We start from the raw sequence: 22,383 nt of genomic DNA, 5'->3' as shown, positions 1-22,383 counted from the left end.
CACAGATGTAAAAAGTGACCAATAGCACTGATTTATGAAGAAAAAGAAAAATGACAAAATATGGAGATACAAGGTTTCTGCGAGACAGCGAAAATCTGCAAAGCACCTATTGAAACTTAAGTTATCAAATAAATATAGTGGAGTAAAGAATACGATATTTGCCTCAGAGTCGTTGTAGAGTACAAGTATAAAACAGAAAGAATAAAAGTATAAAATATGGAAGTACAAATACCTCAAAATTGTATTCAACTAAAGTATTCAATAAATTAACTTACTTTTCACCGCTAGAGAAGACATGGCGTGGAACCAAAGAAAAGTGCAAGGGGGGCCTAGGAACTGGGCTCCTAGCTTCATAGCTACACCCCTGGACTACCAAATGCATATTCTTTGGTCTTTTTTTTTTTTTAAATCTGGGCACAGACCCTTGTCCAACACTGTCTCCTGAAAATGGCATTCCCATACAACTAAACTGCCTTCTCAATAACTTGTAGAACATATCTTTTTAGGAGACAGGGCTGCAACGTGTATGTATAATTACTCTACTTTTCTATGTGAATGTGGGCCTATGAAACTGAGAAAAACAGGCCTGGCACTGAGTGTGCAGTCTAATTTTGTGTGCACCAGAGCCACTTTTTTTGAATCATATAAAATGCAGTGATTCACCAGTCTTCACAGAACGTGACAGAGAAAAAACACATCTAAGAAATGGAGCTGACAAGTTCACATCATCCAGATTGCTCCTGTTGGGTAGTCTGTGTAATGCTGGTGTGTTAGCGTAAGAGGGGATTGAAACCTACCCTGTCATTGGAAATCCAACTATTGACTATGACTAAGAAGACAGATAGATCCTTTTGACATAACTTGAGCGCTCATCCTTTCTTTTACCTTATAAGGCCACTGGACTGCATCTCAAGTGCAGATGAGTTAAATATGTGGACAGGTTTGTTCTCCATATAAGGGTGTTAAGTGCTCCTCCCACCGATGACTGACTCAAGCTCACCTGGGGTGTTACCTAAAAAAAGGTAGCTCTCTGTTTCAACCAAAATTAATAATGAAAATGTTGACAGAAATGTATGTATTGTGCCACGCAGTGAAGCACATAAAACCATTGTGATTTAGGCTTCAAATGTAATAGGGTTAAATGCAAATGTTGAGGTAGGAGCTGAAACTGTCACACCTGGGGAGAAGGGGGGCGGGCCTGCTTTTGGAGGTGTGCTCACCCTGGCTCCTCCTTTATGAGTCAACCTGCTCTTCTTCCTTATTATATGACCCTTAGCATTTTGACTGCTGCTGCCATTTCTTCTCTGCCTGTTACCATCACACATCAGAAGCAAAAATGGTGAGTAGCTTTCAAAAAGGAATTTGGCTGGTTTAACCTGCGCCGTGTCCAATGAGCAACTTCTTCTTTGTGGTTTCTGTGCCCCAGTGCCTGTAATGTAGAGGTGATACAACTTTGAAGAGCCATATCCTCATTTTAACAGTATATGAACAAACTGTGTAAACTCAGTGAAGCCTGGTTGTCATTCTATGTAGAGTGAAAGATTTTCAGTCGGTGGTTCTTTGAGGAAATGGTTTGCTGAGTGAAAGAGAGTCTGGTGTTTGAAAAGGCTTGTTCAAGGTGTGGTTTTGTCTCCAAAATGGAGGGAGCTTTGTTCATGCTTCAGACTTGTTCTGAGAGAATCCCTTGGGGCGGTCTTTCTTGTGCTAACTTGTTCCACAATGACTGGAATGTGACAGAGCCGAGGCCTTGAAAATTCATATAGGGAAGCTACACCCATGGCATGTTACTGCTGAAAAGCTGCTAAAACATTTGCACATTGAATTGTTTTAACTGTGTTAACTGCTCTCCAAAGTTTAGTTTTGAAGAACTTCCTGTTTCTTCATCTTTCAGTTCTGCTTTCTGTCTCAAAGCCAGAGTACAAGTGAACAAGGTCTGCTGGAATATAAGCAAAGGCCCAAATTTCACTGAAGTGCTCATACTGTGATAGTCTCTTGTCATTCCCACATTTTACAAGAATTTGTACACTAAACTGGCAAATGAGACTTGAATGAAATGCATTCATTAACATCTACTCTAAAGACACAGTATTTTACTGAATATACAAAATCTCACCAGACTGTGACGTTAAGTTACAAAAGCAATTGGATTAGTTAGCATTGTTAGTCTTTGTGTGTTTCTCTTATGACCTGTCTTAATGCATTTTGTAACTTAAAATGCTTGGAACATTTATATGAATTTTGAACTTGATGACATGTTTTTAGTCTTTGGGGCGTTTTTTTGGTACTAAATACTGATGTCTTGTGTTATCCCAAAACAGGCATCTGGGGTAAAAGTCAGTGACCTTGTGAAGGATTCCATCATTGAAATGAAAGTACTGAAAAACGATGCTGAAGAGGACGACCGTATCCGAATCTTGCGATTCTGCATCAAGAGTGGCGAAATTCAAATTCAAGCCGACACCGAGAAAAGCAAAGGAATCTACCGGGAAAAAGATCTGAAAGGCGTAGAAGATATCTACAAGTACTGCATGAAAACTCTGGACCCACTGTCGTGCTGCTACTTATTGTACGACTGCCACTTTGAAACCAGTGAATCCATAAAACAGGATTTGGTCTTTATAATGTGGTAGGTCATTGGATTTCAATTAAAGCAAATTAACTTTAAATGTTTTTCTGTTTTATCTGCATCTGTAACTGACTGTAGAGAAGGACTAGCAATATAGGCAAATCGTGGTAAAAAAAAATCATCTCAAGTATTCAAGAGCTAATCTTATGAATACATATCTGTGCATGAATACTGTAGACATGAATGATACAATCTGTGTTGGACAGTTGAACAATGATTTCTCTTCCCATTAGGGGTCCTGACACTGCACCAATCAAACAGAGAATGGAATATGCAAGCTCAAAAGGTGCCTTTAAGAACTGCCTGGATGGTAAGTTAACTTCGGCTCTGTTTCATTCTTTTCATCCCACTAATTAGACTTTCGTAGACATTGGTAACAATAGAGTTGCTATAAGCTGATGATGTCCTCTCTTTTGAGTAACTCGTATGTCTTCAACAGGCATCAAGCATCAACTGCAGATCAATGACCCTGGAGATCTCGACATTGAAGTCTTTGCAGATAAAATAAGTGCCGGAAAATGCATCTGTAAAATCGAGAGCCAGCGTGTCAAGAAACATTAAACAAACTTTCCAGTTACATGACGAGGTACATTTGAGGGGGCCATAGCAACGTTTCCATATCGACCTTGTTTTTTTGGGATTGGTTCAACAAGGCTTAAAGTGAAAGTTTGGGCTCTGGATGGGATTCCTTTAGTACAACCCCTTGATATGCTTGGTTGAATAAACCATCCATTCAAGCAAAGTCTTGTTCACATGTGATTTTATTTTTTCTTTGACCTACCCAAACATTACTAATGGTCTGTTGTCTCTCCCTTGATGTGTAGTAAATTAATATTTCTCATATCATTAATTTGCTGTTTTTGTTTGAATCCCAGGATACTCATTACACACCATTTGTCTTCCTTGTGTATATGTTCAATACAAACAACTTTAATCTGTAAAATACCCTAATTAACATTCTACTAGAGTTTACTAGGTCAAAATAACTGTGCCTGTAAGTTTTGATGTTTTTCTAGACTATTCTTTATAGGTGCTGAAAATGCAGCAGTTGTTACAGAGTATATCGTCAAATACAGTTAATGCAACTAATTGTGCAAGTGTGTGTGCTTTTTATTTTTCACCCCACTTAATGCAAGTATGGATGGAGGCTTTAATTAAAAAAAACAGGGCTGGTCTAGACCTCAAGGATTTTCCTCCCTTCAGAGCACCTGAGGCCTGTCAGAGACAGAAGGCCAGATTTATTGGGTTAGTCAGATGACTTAACTCATTTTATTTTCACATTTTGTAGCTTGAGTTAAACCAAGCACAGCAAGTGATGCTGTCCATAATAAACCTCCTATAGTGGAGATAGAATAATTGTTAATGGGACTTAAACTTGTTTTTTTCAGCAGGTTTGTTTTTAGCCGTAAATCAAATTTGCAGTTGCATAAAATCAGAAATGATTAAATACATTTTACTGTGTTCATATTCCATTCCTGCAACCGCGTCTTTAGACTAAAAGATATAAAGGCAGTTATATGCCTTGAATGGTCACACCTTCAAACACATTTTATACTTGTGCCTTATTTCACACAACCAGCATTACCATTAAGTTTAAAGTAATAGTTTGACTTTTTGGGAAAGACGGGTGCACTTGTCCGCTTTCTTGGCGACAGTCAGATGAGAAGATTGATACCACACTTGTGATTGTTCAATGTAGCATAAAGACAGGAAACAGCTACACTGGCTTTGACCAAACATCAAAGACCAGAGGCGACTCCATGACGTTCCAGTATACAACAATTTGTGAAACAAACAAGATATGACCCATTCATCAGTGAGCTAGAGGTGCTACCTAATCAAACAAATCTAGTTGCTTGATTTCTAGTCTTAATAATAGCTTAGTGGTTTGCTGGCTGTATGTTTATGTGAAAGCCATGAAAGTGATATCCATCTTTTCATCTTAACTCTCAGAAAGAAAATCAGTTATTACTCCCCAAGATGTCAAAACTATTCCTTTCATGTTTTGTTTCTTGAAACTGTTTTGTTCAAAAGTGAACAAATGTTAATCCACAGCCACCATATTCACATAAGTGAAGTTATTTTATTTGGTATCTATTCTAGTGAGTGTAGTCATATCTTCTTTTGTTGGATATTCCCCACCTGGACCAACTGTATCTGCTCCCGTCTTTATCAAAACTAGGGAGCGTTCAGCCAAAGCCCGGCAAATGAATAAAAATGTTTAAATTTAAGTGAAAACGACGGTGCACCCTGTTGCGTACGCAAGTACGCTGCCTTAAGACGGGTAACATTTCTGACACTCACCAAATGAGAGAACACGTACCCCATGTGTGAGTTCAAAGATGGGTGTGGCCCTAGCAAGAGGGCTTGCCCCCCACACCACTCTCTGCCACTGGCTGGTGTGATCAGTTTTGCAACTTACTGTGGGTCCAAGTAAAGTTGAGTTTTGCTTTGGTTGATTTCACCCATCATTGTCTCCTCCTCTTTCTTTTCAGAAAGCTTGTGTGGGTGTGTGAGGGGAGTGGGAAGAACCACAGAGATCTTGCTCGAAACAAGACCATACATGGCATCTTGCATACTTCCTTATGTCTGTAACCATCGATGCAACCTGAACCCACTGCGTGTAGAGCTTTGAGCAATGCCAATGACGTTGATGCGTAGTAATACTTCCTGAAACTCAGACTGTTCTCTACGCAGCAGAATTGGAACAGGTTTGTGCCTGCAGCTTTTTACCCTGGCAGGATGGCTCAAGTTTCAAAATGACAGTGTAGTCGCCTGAGCTAACTGTTAAGTGTCATGAGGCAGATGTACAGTGCACATAAACTTTTGCCATTTGACTGACACTGGATCTGAAACTATGTGACAATATAGCACACTCTATAGCTAACTTTTGCTTTGCTCCCTGACAGCAGTCATTGCACCTTTACAGCAACTACGACACAAGAAGAATTATACAGATCTACACTGTAGTTTATTCATTCATACAAATTGTTGCGTGTAATTGGCAGCCAGCTACAGAGAAAAGCAGGCTGTAAAGGTAATGAAACATTGAACCATAAAGTGTTCCATCATTCAACCACATAGAAAAAGACATACAAAGTAATTGCACAGGTTGATGTACGTTTGACGTACAATCGGTTTCCCTTTTTAACACTGAACTATGGGGAAATGTCTGGAATATAAGGCAGGGGGATAAATAACTTCTGACATAGCCAGAATTGTTGATGGAATGTGGGTTTCAATAAAGATTGCAGCAGGATCAACTCCTCTAATCTTACTTTGAGATGCTCATAATATCAAACATTTGAATCCTACAGTTGCAACAAATGCAATCATCTACAGTACAAGAAAGAAATAGTTTTGGAATGCATAACTATGGTAATCATAAGGCATATTTGGCAGTTTTTCGTAGTGTCTTCATTGAACTTCCTCTCAGACGGACGTTCCTTCCTTCAGCTCCACGTATTCTCCCTTGAAAAACAGAAATAGTGTCAAAATCTGACAAGCATACTAAAACCTTTTGAGCGTGGAAGTGTGTATGTGCAGTCTTACCACGTCAGTTGTCACCTTGCCTTCCAGGTGCTCCTGTAGTGTTCTCACGGTGTCTCTCTCTTTGGTCAACTGCTCCTGAGTGGCTTTGAGAAGCTGCTGGAGCTTGGTGGCTGCCTGGCCCAGGTCTTTGGAAAGCTTCTTCTCCTTCTCCAGGCGCTCCTGTTCCAACAGCAGTAACAAACATTAGCACCAAACAAAAAGGACACTCAATACGGAGATCTAAAGTGTTCAATATTAAATTAATGAGACATTGAATAAATAAACTATTTCCTGTAACCATACATCTGGGAAATAATTAGTAACCTTTCAAAACTCATCTTCAAATCATCTTATTTTTAAATGTTGCTTCTTCTTACTTCCTGTTTATTGCAGGTCACTTAGGGCGCACTCACACTGTCCATCCTCACTGTGCCCAAACAGGTTTTACAGGTAGTCTAGTTTGTTTGACCAGTGTGAGTGCAACCGTACCGCGCCTAGCTGCGGCACGCTTGCCGGCCTCAGACCGTTTGGGAGAGGTGGGCTTTTGTAAAGCACATGTATGAGCATGAGCATGCGCACGTGTACGAGCACGAGGCCTACGAAGGCTCTGACGTCATTTTATCCGCGCCTGTTCGGACATAGAAAAAAGAAGGACGGACCATGCTCTGACATTTAACAACAACAATGGCGGCGAAAGGTTCACGTTGGTGTGATGCAGAGGTGGAGTGTTTACTGCAGATTTGGTTGGATGAAAATATTCAAAAACAGTCGACAAGACGCACAAAAACTCTGAGGTCTATGGAAAGATTTGTAAACAAAGCGACACGTTGCGATGACGTGAATCAATGCGTGTGGCGGCGTGATGACGTATAGACAGGCAAGAAGCATTTGCGCCGAGGCCCAGGCAGTGTGAGTACAAACGGGCCTGGCCTGCGGGGGGAGAGGGAGGGGGGGGAGACAAGTACCCTAAAGCACGGGGCACGGTACAGACGGACAGTGTGAGTGCGCCCTTAAATGTTTTTTTCTAAAGTCTTTTTATTTCCCTTTCTACTTCATCATACCAGTTTTCACCACAAAGTCTTTATCTGTCCTTCAAGACAAAAAGGGCAGAGCGGTTGTGACCATATATTCATTAGGACCAAAGCAACAACCAAGTTATAAAACATAACTGTCATTTGGAAAAATACTGAGCAAAAACAGTAAATAAAGTATAAAAAAGAAGCAAAATAAGAATAAGCAGAGTTGACGTGGACGGCCCGCTGGTCGCAGTTATGCGCGGAGAGGGTGCACTCACACTGGTCAAACGCACTAGGCTTTAGCTGAAAAAACGGTTTTGGCCCAGAGTGGAAGGACAGTGTGAGTGGACCCTTAGAGACTTCAAACAACTGCAGCTGGATAAAAATTTAAAAAAATCTGTTTAATGTTTTTTAAATCACAGTGTTAAACTATGAAGCAGATTTGTGCTTTCCATTTAAGAGTAGTATGACCCGTCACTCTCAGATACTCTGCAGGTTATGATATTCATAAAAATCCAGGACTGATAAATAAAAATAGAATAAATCACAATAAAACAATTTGCTCACCTTGAGCTGAGTGACATCTTCTGTGTCAGCTTGTGATGTCTCTGCAGAAACATTCAGGTCCAACTGAGCCTGAAGTTCTGTTATAGTCTTCTGGGCCTAGAGGTTGACAATACACACACACAAACACAAACACTGTTATCCGCAGAGTTTCGTTGTCACCCTGGGGTGTGACGAGACTAAAAGTAAAAGAAGAGTAAACCAACAGTGACTGCTACCTGCTCAAACTCTTCTGAAAGCTGCTGTCTCTGAGCTTCCTCCCCGTGCAGCTTCTCGGTCGTCTGACTCAACTTGTTCTGGAACTGGTGGAAAACAAAAACGGCACACACAATAAATACGCGCACACAAACACACACACACACAGAAATGGCTATCGCTATTGTGTGTATGCAAACATTCAGCAGCACAGCACACCCACACATAAAAGCTGCTTGACCTGTTAGTTGCCTCAGGCAAAGTGATAAAGTCAAACACAAACTCTCTGTTGATGTTAACAATCGTACAAACAAATATCTGAAAAACAAAAGGTGAGGTGAGCATGCTGAAAAAAGGTGAGAAAAGCAGTGGTTAGAGTTATGTTCGCCCGCTCAGTGCAAACAGTGGTGACCATAAACAGCCGCTGTACTGGGAGTACTGGACAGACTGGAAATACGGCACTTATGTGTTGCTCAGTATCTGTGTACCATGGCCACCATCCTTAATTCTGGACATGGTTTAGACCTTGTGTGGACCCTGGTCACAAAAACAAATCTCAATAAATACAGAGTAACAAATTCATTTTATTTGGGGAATTCTATACTGAATAGAACTAGGCTCATTTGAGAAGTAATTTTAAAAAGCTCATAGTAACTAGCAAGATCATAGGAGAAGTGTCCTAGTCACTGTCCAGTACTCTCTGACAGGAAGTTAAGGGTGCCAGGTGATCTTTGCACCCTGACCTGACTGGGTTGAGCCTCAGCTGGGCCATTCTGTTCTAGCTGAGCCCGCACCGTGATCTCGTCCCTCTGCTCTCTGACCTGAAACAGGAAGTCGTCACTGATTACACAACGTCCCATCCATGAATCCCTCTTGCGTTATACGTCATCGACACCCTACGTTTGTTTGTGTTGGTTAAAGAGAGATTTACGCCAATTCCTCCACATGTGGCATATTTAAAAGAACATGTCTCTTTTTACACTGGTGTATATGACTTTGTAATATCATCTGGAGGATAGTCAGTCACCTGTGCAAGCTCCTCCTTGTGGGCCTTGACCTCCTTCTGGGCCAAATCCAGCTGGCTCTGACACTCCGACAACTGCAGCTTCACCTGAATACAGAGCACAGCACGGGTTTAGTTTTATGCACCACAAGAGGTTGATACCTTTAAATATGTGAAATAACTCCCATACGGTGTTATCAAGTTTGGATTGCTAATTCTTTTCATTGACCACTATTTCTATTGACCATCTTATGTGAAGAATGTTTTTTTGAATGCAAGAATAAACAGCACCACTTTCTAAAGGGGAATCATGCACACAGAAATACAAATTTAGCAGCTGTGCCAGTTCCAGAGAGGTTGCTATGCTGTAGATGTAACCTGCTTATGTACCTGCTCCATCTCCTCTGAAGTCCCCTCATTGTCTGACTGCTTCTCCAGCTGGGCTTCCAGAAGAATCATCTGCTCCTTCAACTGCAATGAGAACCAAAATAAATGTAGCTGCACACATTTCTAACCTGCTAGCTTACACGATTTAACTGTCAGTGTAGAGAGAAATCCTCACCTGTTCTACACTTTGGTTTTGTGCATCCAACATGCTGGCCTTCTCTAAAGCCTGGTAATGTGGTAGAGAGACTATTGTGAGGCTTTTAGCAAGGGTGAAAAAAATCTCCAAGTCATAGGGATCTCAAGCAGGTATTATAAACGTACCACCCTCAGCTGTTCCTCTGAGTCAGCCATCTTGGACTTCCATACCAGCTCTTCTTCCTCCACACTCTTCTGCAGATGTTTCAGCATTCCTTCCTAAAGGAAAGGGACACAGGATTAAATAAGGTGCATACACTTACCCAATATTCACACAACTCAGTTTCCTAATCACTTACTGTTTCAGCCAGGACTGTCCTGTACTGTTCACATTCCGCCTGCAGTGTGCCGTGACTCTCCTCAGCCTCTTTCAGTTTCTCCAGCAACTCCTGTGGCAAAGAAAACAGTCAGAACTTATTCTGCTGGGCTCATTCAAACCGGTACATGGTAAGTGTATAACATTATGGCTTACAGGCAACACTGCACTTGACTGAGACTCCTGGCTTTGCCGGCTGAGAGCCTCCTGAGCTTCCTGCGTGAATACTTGTGACCAATTGGACTGAGTGGGGAGAAAAGCAGGCATACATGTGCAAATTACTTAACAGTATAATAAACAAAATCATCAGAATTAAAGATCATTCAGCAATTCCTCTTTTGATATCCACTTTTCCTACCTGCTCCATCTCTACGGGTATCTGTGGGAAGAGTGTCTGGAGAGTTTCTTTGGTTTTTGTTCGGAAAGCTGTCAGTTCTGCAGCAGCGCTTTGCTAAAACAATGGATAACATAATTAGGAAGGTGATTAAGAGGAAAGCACACTCGATTGCTAAGCCAATAGTGTGTAAAGAGAATCCTACTGTATCAATTGTTGTCTTTTCTTGCACTTCTCTCAGCTCCTCTTGTAGTGATGTGACAAGGGCATCCTTCTCAGTCAGGCTAGCCAAAGAACCAAAATGGAAATCTATAACAAACCTAACAATATGAAACCCTGTTTTTTTTCATATGCTTAGACTCATTTACCTGTTCTGTAGTAGTCCCAGCTCTGTGGAGCTATCTGACTTCTGAAACAGAGTGGACATGCAAATGAGATCATTATTTTGTTCTGCAGGGCAACTCTAGAAATAGAGCCATGCAACATATTGGCCGTGGTTACACAAAACTTCCAGGGGACCTGCCTGATCGGATAATGATCAATATATTTCGGCACAGATATAACATTATTCCCACAGAATAGGTGCATCTGAATTACCACTTGGTGAATGAGAGAGCCTTCTTATATTAAGTATTTTGTAATGGTGGCAGGGCCTGTATGAGACATGCTTTGTTGAGAAGAGAGCAGCAAAGACAGCAGGTCTCAGCTACATAGTATACAGCGATAGACACTTTTCATTTCATATTTAAAGAAATTACAAACAGTGACACAGGAGAGATACTCATTATGCCAAACAGCTCATTTCTGAAACAAGGCCCGGTTCCCTCTGCTGTTGCTCTGGAGAGTGATGGTGAGACACATCTTTGATAAAATTGACGGCTTGTGCCCACATGTCGTCGGTACATCACTGAGATCCGAACTCAATTTGAGGCAGACCACCTCAGTATGTGGTCTGGTTGATCAAATTCCAATGTGAGCGAGAGCTTATCTCTGAGCATTCAGACTTGTAGTGGCTCTGTTCCTTTCTGAGAGACGTTCTAAAGAAGAGCTCATTTTCTTTAAAAAAAAAAAAATACTTTAAGGGGCAGGGGTTACCATTTCTCTGCAAATATTGAACAGGAATTGTGCACACGTGCCTGTCTTTTAAATATGTTTAATAAGTGTCAATAAAAGCGGGTTTGTTGTGTTTTCAGTGTAACAGCCGTTGGTGCATTCTACAGCCTGCTGCTGCTGCTGTCAGACCTGCAGATCCATAACCTGACTCTCGCCAGATTGATTTCGTCCCGCCTTGCTTCACCCATACATCTGGGATCCCTCCATAGTAAAGTGAATTCAGGAGGCTGGGCCTTATCAAAAATCCTTGCATATGATTGGATGTACGATTGAATAAACCACTTGTCCGTCATTTTTATTGACGTGCTACTTCAACCACTCACATCAAAACGTGACGCTGATGAGAGCAACCCAGGGAAAAGCCAAACCTGGTCAGGAGAAGGACAAAAACATTGTTTCCACCAACAAAAGCCTTTCTCTGGTGTTCTTTTAAAGAAGAAATATTCGCCAGCTTGGACAACACGGATGAAATAGCAGCATCGATGTTGACGCCTGCTTCCTGGATACGAGCCGCCATTGTTGTCTGAATTACAACGGTCGCTTCTCCGCTACGTCACATCCATAAAACCCCCGCCCAGCGGGCTGATTGGCTCGACCACCTGAAATCACTTTCCTATAGAGCAATCCCAGATGGTGGAGCTAGGCGGAGTCAAGGCGGAACGAAATTCATCTGGCGATAGTCAGGTTAGCAGATCCAGGGTAGGCAGTGAAATTTGAGCACAATGATAAAAATAACAGCTCTCAAGTATGAGCCGGTAAACTTCATTCATGCCAATGAGCAGTTCAAAAGAACTGAATCATTAGTGAACCTAACATCACTACAGAATAGACAGCATTGATAAGACAAGCGTAACCACGGCAATTGAGAGGGACACTTACTGGTATGCTGTGAAGTTGCACCATCTCTTCTTTGAGGTTATTAAGTTCATCCTGAAGCGATGTGATAAGGCCAACATCCTCACTAAAAACACACAATTTGGATAAACTATAAAGAAGCAGAAAGCAAAATCTAAAAGATCTGAGTCAAATACATGCATAGTGAAAGGCACCATACCTCTTGTTTCTTTGCTGTAGCTCAACAATAGTGTTCTCCTGTCAGAACAGCAGAGTGTTTTATTATATAATGAGAGATAATAATATTTGGTAATAGATCTAATGATGTTTTCAAAACTTACAGCAGCTTCCTGCTTTATCTGCAGTTGCTTCAGTTCGTCGTGAAGTGTGTTTAACTGGTTGTCTCTATCCTGAAGGCTGCGGGGCAGGGTAATGCATCTCAATCAAGACATGGAACAGCTCTGGATCTGATGTTGACTTTGAAAAAAGCAGGCTCAAACACTTACCTGAGCTTTAGCTGTTCCACTTCTGCAGCATTCGCCTGCTGAATCACACATAACAAACATCCATATGGTGGGTGACTGAGTAGTCAAGTGTAATGCCATTATAGACAAGTCCACAAGACAAAGTATATCCTACCTGATTGTTATCCTCCTCCTCCTCCTTCTTGGTCTGATTGGCCTCCAGCAGTGAGTTGATGGAGGTCACCTGCTGTACCAGCTGGCTTTTCTCAGCCTGTGTCTCTTCCAGCTGGGCAGTGAGGGCATCTACCTGAGCAGAGCGCTCACTGAGCTCAGCCTCCAAGCTCCCATTACGCACCTGCAACTCTACAGGGACCAAACACAGCACTCACAACATATTCCATATTTTATATTCTATGATATAACCATTGGTTCCTATTTTTATTTTTTACTAACAATATGCTAAGTCCTAAGCCTAAACATCTGGTAATCATTAAAAGCATTTTCCCCCCATTCTCCAACCTGAGAGTGTGTTGCTGTCCTGTTGGGAACTGTCCAAAGTCGTCTGCAGGCTGCAGTTTCTACTCTGTGTTGCTCTGAGCTCCTCACACACTTCCTCCAATCTCCTCTGCAACGCCTGCTCACTCTCCCCATGGCTGGCCTGAAAACAACATTGACTAAGATATGTTAAACAGCAGGGGGCAGCAATGTTGCACAAAGATCATCCGCCTGGGAGCATTGATTCACAAGGCAATATAAGTGCGTTTCTGTTCAAATGTACTGTGACACATTCAGAAAAAGAGACATCATAGGGTGTTCAAAGATAATCCATCTATGCGACAATTCAAACATAATGTGGCGTGAGGTTGTGCAACAAGAAAATAAAAACGGACAACTTAACAGGCAAGCAATTTGTTTGGTGTTTTTTTTTTAAACAAAGTATCTTATAGGAAGTGCTTTGAACTTAAGGGGATTTTGAAATGATTAGCCTGCATTTCTATAACAGACTCAGTCAAAGTAACTCATTGTTGATGACAGCTGAGTGCCAGTCTCAGTCCAGCAACATATTTCACAAAGGGACCAAAACTCATCTCAAGTCAAATACATTTGAAAAGAACCATCTTGAAGCATTTGAGCCGTTCTACTCTATATTGACTGATGGCCTGAGCCATTGCATAACATGTTTAAAGACCTTAAACAGTTAGGACCCATGTTGGTAAATGATTAAACTAAGTGAACACTTGACTGTCAGGAAGTGCTGACTCACTTGTTCCTAATAACCCGAATAGTTCAGACTAACAGCATTCCGCCAGTGAGAGACTACGTGGGCATAACAGCAAATGAACAGATAATGTAAGACAGTGATGTACCTCAAGTCTCAAAGTCACATGTTGTAAATACCATCAGACCGTCCCTGTTCTTTCACAGCCTGTTACAGAGGGCTGGAAAGAAGAGGTGCCCATACACGCACACATTCCAGCTGGTGTAGAGAAACATCTTCCCTGCAGCCCCGTTTTTGTTTGGCTGCATTCCAGCCCAGCCGTGGGCTATGTGATTACAAGGCCATTAAACTTCCCATAACTTTAGAGGGTTGGAGGATAGGTGGGAAAGGTCTAGGCTTGCATTTTGAAGAGACTCTGTAACTTACTGGCTGCTCAAACCAGAAAAAGCATTAAGAAAATAAAAAGATGGAATAAATTTGATTCCATATGGAAACTTAATCACGCCCTATGCAATTTATTATAGAGATGATGAGGTGTTCCCACTGGCCAGGCCAACCTGCAAGGTGGAGAGTTGCTTCTCGGTAGCGGAGACCTTGGCCTCCAGCCCCTTCCTGATGTGTTCATCAGCAAGCAGACTTTCTGTCTTCTCTCCAAGCTCCTTAGTTAACTTTGTGCATTCCTGACGCAGCTTGGCCAGCTCTGCATTTTGCCTGGGGGTAGAATGAAAGACACGGATGGAGAGACGTAAGGATAAAGAATCGGAACATGCCTCACAAAAAAGACCAAATCTTTCAGCTCTGTACTCTAAATTCACGTTGAACTTGTAAATACTGTAGTCAATAGTAGCTTCAATTAGTGTCAGTATTAAGAGGTTAAATGCATGTCAATATGGATCAAAGCTTCTCCTTTAGTGTAACAGGGAAACACTCACTTGCTCTCAGCCTGACTAGTAGCTTGGTTGAGGGCATCGCGGAGGATGGAGTTCTCCTGCTGTAGACGGGCCAGCTGGGCGTTGGGGCCTTTTTCCAGCTGGTCCTGCAGGCTGACGATCTGAAAAATGTTTTCTTTATTTTTAAATAGACCGGCCATGTTGGACACTTGCACCTTGGACAGCTGCTTTAAATCCTTTAATTAAAAAAGGCAAAAAATGCATTCCCACTTCTAATTAGCAGCCAGATAACCAAGAGGGAAAGAAAAGGACAAAATGCAAACAGAAATTTACTCATCTGAATTTTGGACATTAAGAACTTGCAGTATTTGTATAAGAGAACTGACCTTTGCATTGAGCCCCTGGGTCTGTGCTACATGGTCCTGGTAACTGGCCTGCATGCGTGCTTGCAGAGCAATCATTTCTTGCTCCCTCTTACTTAGCTGGGAACTCAACCTTGTCTCCACACTGGTCACCTTGGACTTCTCAGCAGAAAGCTCCTGAAAGACAGACAGTATGGTCAGAGAGCAGATTCAGATTAATTGAGTCTGTGGCCAAAAAGTAATTTCTGATACCGTGGCCTTTATTCTACTGCACTTTTTTAATTCAACACTAGGTTCAGGACAATTTCTGTGAAATCTGCTATGACCCTTCACGTAGGCTGCCATAGATACTTAACATTACAACTGAGTGAGCCCTTAATGCTTCTCAATCGTTCTTAATGGATGTGGCCTGAGTATTGCAGTCCCCTTGATAACTTTCCTCTAGTGCCACCTTCAGGACAAAACAGGACTGCAATCCAAATGTCAGTACACATTCTCGTTCACCAGAGAAGTAACCCTTTAAATTTAGGTAACATGGCTTTTTCCTCCACTTCTACCTTTAGGCAAAACTACACTTTTGCCTCACAACTAGAAAATGTTCTCAGATTAGCAAAGATTTTCATCCATCCAACGCATATTTTTTCTGATGTTATAGGTATAAAGGAGTCCCATAGGACTGCCAGGGTTGCAATAGACACATTTACATCAAACCTTGGTGAGTTCTCTGAGACGGTTCTTTGCCGCAGAAGCATCCTCTTGTTCTGCCGCCAGCTGTTTCTCCTTCTCCTCCAGTTGTTTCTTCAGGATGGCCACTGGGTCTCCTTTCTGAGTAGCCTGAAAAGGCATACAAACACAGTAAGAGAGCAAAATGAAAGTGGGTCTCCCTAGAAAGGTGTCTTTTTCTTCATCACTGACTACAGTGGCCATTACCTTGTGCCAGGTGTCCTGAATGATACCGACTTTCTCAGAGAGGATCTCGATGAGCCTATGAGCCTCTCCCTCACTGAACACCATGCTACTGATGGTGGATACCAGAGCCTTGTAGGGCAGGTACAGAGGAGCATCGGCAGAATCCACCGCTGTTACTAGAGAGGCAAACACAAAACATTTCAATAAAACACAAAATAACACAGTGGGATAAGATAAGGAAGTCAGAAGTTATTTCAAGTTTAAAACTAAAAAGTCAGGCAGTTTTAAGGCTCATTCGCTGTCATAGTGAAGTCTGAATTCCCACATTGCCTCAGGAAAAGGAAAAGGTTGCAACTTGTCATTTGGTTCTGGGCCCCTGGGCAGCTTCGGATGGCAAAATGACGGGGCACTGTGGCACCAGGCGGAGACAAGTCTCAGGCAAGAGAGAACCCCACTCCCCTCCATACCCATTGTCAGGGCACTGAGAGCCTTTGTCAGCTAACAAAACAGGGCAGTGGTGTTTGGAAAAGCTGGTGTGCTCCATGCCCTCCAGAGCTGAGTGCCAGACATTACCCACAACTACCAATGGCACTACTTTCCAAGGGTATACAGCTAGAAGTTCATCAGTACTGATAGGGTATTACTGCCTTAGATTGCGAGTGTATGCAACTGTACAGACAGGCCCCCACTCCACCTCCAAAACATGCAAGTCCGAGTACTATCACCAGTGTTATGGCTAATGTAGTTCCTGCCTCGACAACCATTTCTACTTCCAAGGAGAAGGCTAAATTTAACAATGATGAGTGACTAGTGCAACAACAATATATTGAGACTACAGTGGTGTTGACCCTTGTTATGCAAAAAGGGTTTGTGTGCAAGTGTAGTTTGCAGCGATTTGCAGAAGCACTGATGTGGACACCACCACGGTCTGAACTACACATCGAGCACAACAGCAGTCCTCGAAGAAACAATGACTGGTTTAAGGACATCTGGCAGCAGGCTAGGCTGAGAACAGGCATACAGCTGTGCTGTGATTTTTTAAAAACTTTAATAACTAAGCACTTCAAGTCTATAGAAATATTACTATTACAGTTTTATTATATCTAAAATAAAATGTACAGTTTGCAAAATGATAAATGGATATATGTGAAACATATCTGCTTACCAGGCTCAGCCTTTTTCTTGGAGGCCTTCTTCTTAGGCTCCTGTACTTTTCCTACAACAGCAGGAGCCTGCTGAGATCCCACTGGAGGCACTGCCATCACTGGCACGTCTTTAGTGACAGCTTCAAGCAGTGTGGCCATCTTGGCTGGAGCAGGTGAAGACTTGGCTGGGACTGCAGCGGATTTGGCTGGCATAGGGGCAGACTTAGAGGATGCAGGGGCAGACTTGGATTGGGCAGTGGCTTTAGTTGGGGCAGACACGGGGGCCTGAGTAGATGCAGGGATTGCAGAGGACTTGACTGGTGCAGGGGCGGCCACAAGTGGGGCTGTTTTGGCAGAGGCTGGCTCAACCTTAGCTACCTTCTTCTTCTTTTTCTCTTTAGGTGAGGGTGCAGGTGAGGGCTCAGCCGGAGCAGGGCTTGGTTCAGCAGCTGTCTTTGTCTGGGTGTCTGCTGGGGCTGAAGAAGCAGGGACAGGTTCAGTAGCAGCAGCAGCTACAACAGGGGCAGCAGCAGCTACAACAGGGGCAGCAGCAGCTACAACTGGGGCAGCAGCAGCTACAACTGGGGCAGCAGCAGCTACAACTGGGGCAGCAGCAGCTACAACAGGGGAAGCAGCAGCTACAGCAGGGGCAGCAACAGGCTCAATCAGTGTTTCAGCTTCAAATTCCTCTTGAATTTTTTCAGGCTCTGGGATCTTTCCATTGGGCTTTTCTTCTTTCTTCTTTCCACGACCCTTCTTCTCAGATACTTTGTCCTTTTTCTTTTTGTCAGAGCGAGAAGAATGAATCTTACCCAACTCTCTGCGTTGTTTAGCCAGAGCCTCTTCATAAGAAGTCTCCTTCATAGAGAAGGTGGAGACAAGAGCAATCCCGAGAGCAGAGATTACCATGAATCCACCAAACACCACTATCCCAAGGGTCTGGGGGTCGTAGATATCCATTGTTCAATTTCAGTTGACCTAAAAAAAAATTTAAAAGGGTCAGGTGTCACAGTCACCAACTATTATAGAAACTGCCTGCTGTGCACAACCAAAGACCAGAGATTTTGAGGGGAAAAATAAGTTTGTAAAAGTATTTTATTTATTCAAAACTGTAATACTACCAACAGTATATTTCTGTGCCTAGGTAAAATTAAACTTAACTGACAGCCGTTGTATTAACAGCGAAAACAATTTCCCCCTGGGATTGTTAAAGTATTTCTGATTCTGATTCTGAAGTTGAGCTGAAATTGTGATTAATGATGTCTGGGGAACAACTACAGCTTTTTCCTTCAAACGCCTCAAGGTGTCATTGTTTTCCCCCAAAACATTTGCCTTGAAGCTGGCTGGTTATATTATGCAAACCAGCAAATTTTATCAGCATGATCATCATGATAAATATCAGCTGTTCAAAACCAATTGACATATACCATTCCACCTTCGGTAAAACGTGTTTTCACGCTGCTCAAAGACACTCTCAAAGTTTATTCTCATACACTGACTGCTTTATTTTTTAGTCCAGCACTGAGCTTTCTGAGCAAAGTGTAAGCATTGAATCACACTATGCCAAAGTAAATACAACTCAATATCAACCCAGGCTGACAAGCCCCTGCCCCCAAATACACAATAAAAAAATCCTCTTGGAAATGTTTATTTAAAAATGTGGTTTCTATTACACTGCTGTTGTATGGTTGCACAAGGTGAACTAAAATACAGTGGCCCTCTGTGAAAGTGTAATTTTACTCCTCAGCAAAAAGTCCCATTATTTTGGTTGCATTATACATACAGAAACACACTGAAAATATTTTTAGAAAACAAATCAAACACTTGAAAAATGTTGGTTTGAGTGTTAAGAGTAAGCATGGCTAATAATTGATTTCACCTATATATACAACTGTTGGTTCTATTAATCTTGCTATAATTCATGTTCAGTCATCAACATGTATGGAAGGATTACTACTGGATCCTGTGTAGGCATTTGGCAAATTGCCAGAACAACTGAGGGCATTTGTGAAAGGGGTTCTCAAGACAAATCAACTACTTATATCTTAAAACAACCTACATCTGAATTTAAAGCAGTGAATAATAATTAAAAAAAAAAAACAGAGGCAAAAGGGGACATTACCAGCAACTGCGAAAAAATGCAGCAGTTGGCTGGTGGTTCCTGTTAATTTCCTGCCCTGTAAAAAAAAAAAAAAACACACACACAAACAAAATAAAAAAAACATTCCTTAAAAGGATCTTGCAACTATCCCTTTAAGGCTCTTGGAAGCTCTTGTCACAAACCAGAATGTTTAGCCTGCAGGGGGAGGAAAGTTGGCTAAGGGTAGATAGAAGCTTTGGGACACTAAAAGTCCTTCTCTGATATATTCTGGCAACACTGTCAGTTATATCCTTGTTTGTAATATGGATAGGAATGTTATTCCATCAGAAAATATATAAATGCAAACAAGGACAATGTGGAGCTTTACTGTGTTAAAAACAAACTGGTATTTGAAAACTACTCAGCTACTCTGGTACAATCGAAACAGAGTCCAGAGTCTCTGTTCATTGCAGGGTCTGATAGTTAGAAGCGAAAGGGAAGCGTTTGTACTGCCTCCTTATCCGTCTTTTCACACTTCAGTGCCTCTCTACCCTGAGAAATAGGATTTCAAGAAACAGACTCGGGGTGACTTTCTGATGATGAAAGTGCATCTCAAACTCCATAAGAGATAGAACTATAAGATGAAACTTGCTAGTGTGTAACTTTTACATACTAAATAGCTTTCAAGTCTACAACATCTGGCTTTCATTCATGGGCAACGGAGAACGCACAGGGGCTGCATTATTACTTGGAATAGTCTCCAGCTAAGATTCAAATATATTAAGTTTATAAAGTTATGTTATGTCAAAATAAGCAAATGCATGCCATTTATTTCCTTCCACTACTTTTAGTTACAGACACATTGTACAGACAAGTAATATTCTCACACCCTTTACACAGACGTACACACGTTAGTCCAGGGGTCTCTAACGTATTTTAGGCCAAGGACCCCGTAGCTGAAAAAGAGACGAAGCAGGGACCCCCTACTAAAAATATTGTATTAAATTGAGTTGCATATTAAATTTGGCCTAACAGCTATGGTGACCTAAAGCCTATACACACAGGTGTATGGTGCATACAATATTAAGATATTACAATGATAATTATTACCACATTTATACATCATAATGTTAATTTTTGGAAGGCACATTGAATCCTTCAGCTCAGTTGTATTTGTGCATGGCGACATTAGTGGCTACCTTTACAATAAGCCTATCATCAAGGCTGTGTAAATGTACCCCCCCCCAATACCACGTTGCATCCATGTTAATGTTTATTTTAAAACATACATATATATATATATATATATATATATATATATATTTTTTTTTTTTTAATGTTGGAAAGATTGGAAAAAAATTTGGTGGACCCCCTTCAGTAACTCAAAGGACCCCCTGGGTGTCCCGGACCCCCTGTTGTACATCTCTGCTTTGCCCATACGTCACTTTAATAAAAAACGCACAGACTTCCAACAACTTCTAAGATAATTTAATTAATATCAAACTTATACTTATACTAAAATGACAACTAAAATGACTGAGACCACAACTAAAAAATGGGCCTAAGAGATTAAGGAGACTTTCAAAGACTCCCTACATAGTCCGCACAAACGTGCATGGAAACCAATTAATACTGTATAAAAATGTAATTATTTTGATGTGAAATGTTTTCAGTCATTACTTGCAGGCTAGCTTTGTAGCTATGAATCAATGAACTTGGCTGTCGTCCTGCACAGTATGGTATAATAAAGTGTCGCTTTGCGTTACAAAACTGCACGCCAGGAACTATAATAAAACTGTAAACGGAATAGCTTGTGAGCGGAAATCTTCCAGTAGTTTTAGATAACTTTAACCGGCTGTCTTTCTGTACAAGTAGTTAGCTCTGGAGTTAGCTACTTAGCTTCCCGAGCTAGGTGACGCTGGCTCAATGAATAAAAAAACACCCAGGCTCCCACACTTACCTCGCTGGTGATGTAGCTGCGTCTTGTTGCTTCAAGAGAATGGAGAGAGGCCAAAAAGCTTTGAGTTGTTCTGTTAGATGAAGTAGCTACCTATTTATGCAGCTAACTATCTTTTTTTTCCCAGTACTGCCCCCTCACTCTGCTGGAGAGTCCGTGGTCTTCTGTGAAGTCGTGGCACTTCGAGCTGGCTAGACGTGCTGGCCCCGTGCCCCCGTTAGCTTCCATAAATCCAGAAGGCTTCTGATTGGCTGGAATCCACTCAAGCCGGAAATAGGCGCATGATGGGAGTTGTAGTCTTCTATGTACATGAGTTGAGTCAATCTTATCGTTTTCAGTTTAACAAAAGGTTTGTTTGAAAGAAACGTAAAGCGTACGTTCACTCAAGAACAGTGCTTAATGAAATCAAGTAGGCTAGGTATTTTGAGAAACTTCATATACATTTCAAAGAGCCTGAAGCTAGCCTAACAGAGAGTGATAGAAACATTGAAGTTTAGTTTGCAAAACTCCAAGATGTATAGTTGTGGTAGCACCATCCATCTATGAAAAATATCCAAAATGTCTTCTGCAAAATTCTATACAATATTCTCCCAAAACTCAGCCTCAAGCATTTCGTATCTTTGTAAAATTTGGTTTCTTCATTTAATTCAAAATGTGGGTTAGAACAAAACTATCCTTTAATTTGGATTCATAAATGCACTGTACTGCTGCGACCTCTACTGATCTCTACTTCAAAACATTTCTTTAATCCTTATTTCTTCCAAACTACTAGATAAACCAGAGCCTTAGACGATTTGACATCGAGAAGTGAGCCTTTAAACAGGCCTCCCAGAAATACCACGCCTGAATGTGCAGAAAGGTCACCTGCAAGTTGCAGGATAACATTGTTTGTTCCTTCTAGGAAAGTTTGCTTACCACACCCAGGCTGACCCAACATTATTTTAACGCCCAAAAAACTAGCACAGGGAGATTATAATTTGAGGCATCAACACAATGTGAAGGCATTGTGTGCCTGTATAAGTCGTGTAAGATAATATGAAATGTATAGCTCCTCTTCACTAATAATGAAACATTTCTCTTCCCACAACCCGGAACATTCATTTGAAAACTGTTTGCATAGGCATCCTTGACACAACCTCTCCTCAAACTGCTGAGTAAAACAGTTTGTTAAGTGGACACACATGTCGCCTTGTGTGGTCACAGATTGTCCTCATTTACAAACTGTATTTCAAAGAACCTCACG

The 22,383-nt window shown here is 41.6% G+C and overlaps 2 protein-coding genes across 4 annotated transcripts; one reads left to right on the top strand and one right to left on the bottom strand.

Moving 5' to 3' along the window:
* Positions 1 to 1,202: 1,202 nt before the first annotated feature.
* cfl1l (cofilin 1 (non-muscle), like) lies at positions 1,203 to 3,715 on the top strand. The gene is made up of 4 exons (XM_083923455.1): positions 1,203 to 1,339; positions 2,319 to 2,626; positions 2,860 to 2,936; positions 3,066 to 3,715. The coding sequence occupies exons 1-4, from the start codon at positions 1,337 to 1,339 to the stop codon at positions 3,185 to 3,187; spliced, it is 510 nt and encodes a 169-aa protein (XP_083779581.1). The 5' UTR covers positions 1,203 to 1,336; the 3' UTR covers positions 3,188 to 3,715.
* A 1,885-nt stretch (positions 3,716 to 5,600) lies between these two features.
* rrbp1a (ribosome binding protein 1a) lies at positions 5,601 to 21,293 on the bottom strand. 3 transcript variants are annotated; one of them, XM_083923428.1, is made up of 27 exons: positions 21,144 to 21,293; positions 17,124 to 18,081; positions 15,980 to 16,134; positions 15,761 to 15,883; positions 15,074 to 15,226; positions 14,730 to 14,848; positions 14,355 to 14,508; positions 13,098 to 13,236; positions 12,754 to 12,941; positions 12,621 to 12,658; positions 12,456 to 12,531; positions 12,335 to 12,372; positions 12,160 to 12,241; positions 10,536 to 10,576; positions 10,373 to 10,451; positions 10,192 to 10,284; positions 9,990 to 10,076; positions 9,817 to 9,906; positions 9,644 to 9,736; positions 9,498 to 9,548; positions 9,326 to 9,406; positions 8,960 to 9,043; positions 8,676 to 8,753; positions 7,956 to 8,039; positions 7,741 to 7,836; positions 6,179 to 6,337; positions 5,601 to 6,097 (listed from the first exon to the last, which is right to left on the bottom strand). In XM_083923428.1, the coding sequence occupies exons 2-27, from the start codon at positions 18,061 to 18,063 to the stop codon at positions 6,059 to 6,061; spliced, it is 3,360 nt and encodes a 1,119-aa protein (XP_083779554.1). In that variant the 5' UTR covers positions 18,064 to 18,081; positions 21,144 to 21,293; the 3' UTR covers positions 5,601 to 6,058. The 3 variants fall into 3 exon arrangements, with proteins under 3 accessions (XP_083779554.1, XP_083779555.1, XP_083779556.1); XM_083923429.1 differs by having other exon boundaries at positions 12,621 to 12,655; XM_083923430.1 differs by lacking the exon at positions 8,676 to 8,753.
* Positions 21,294 to 22,383: the final 1,090 nt, after the last annotated feature.

This window comes from Echiichthys vipera (assembly GCF_963691815.1).
Source record: "Echiichthys vipera genome assembly, chromosome: 11".
Taxonomy (NCBI): domain Eukaryota; kingdom Metazoa; phylum Chordata; class Actinopteri; order Perciformes; family Trachinidae; genus Echiichthys; species Echiichthys vipera.
This window is presented reverse-complemented; position numbering and strand designations above follow the sequence as displayed.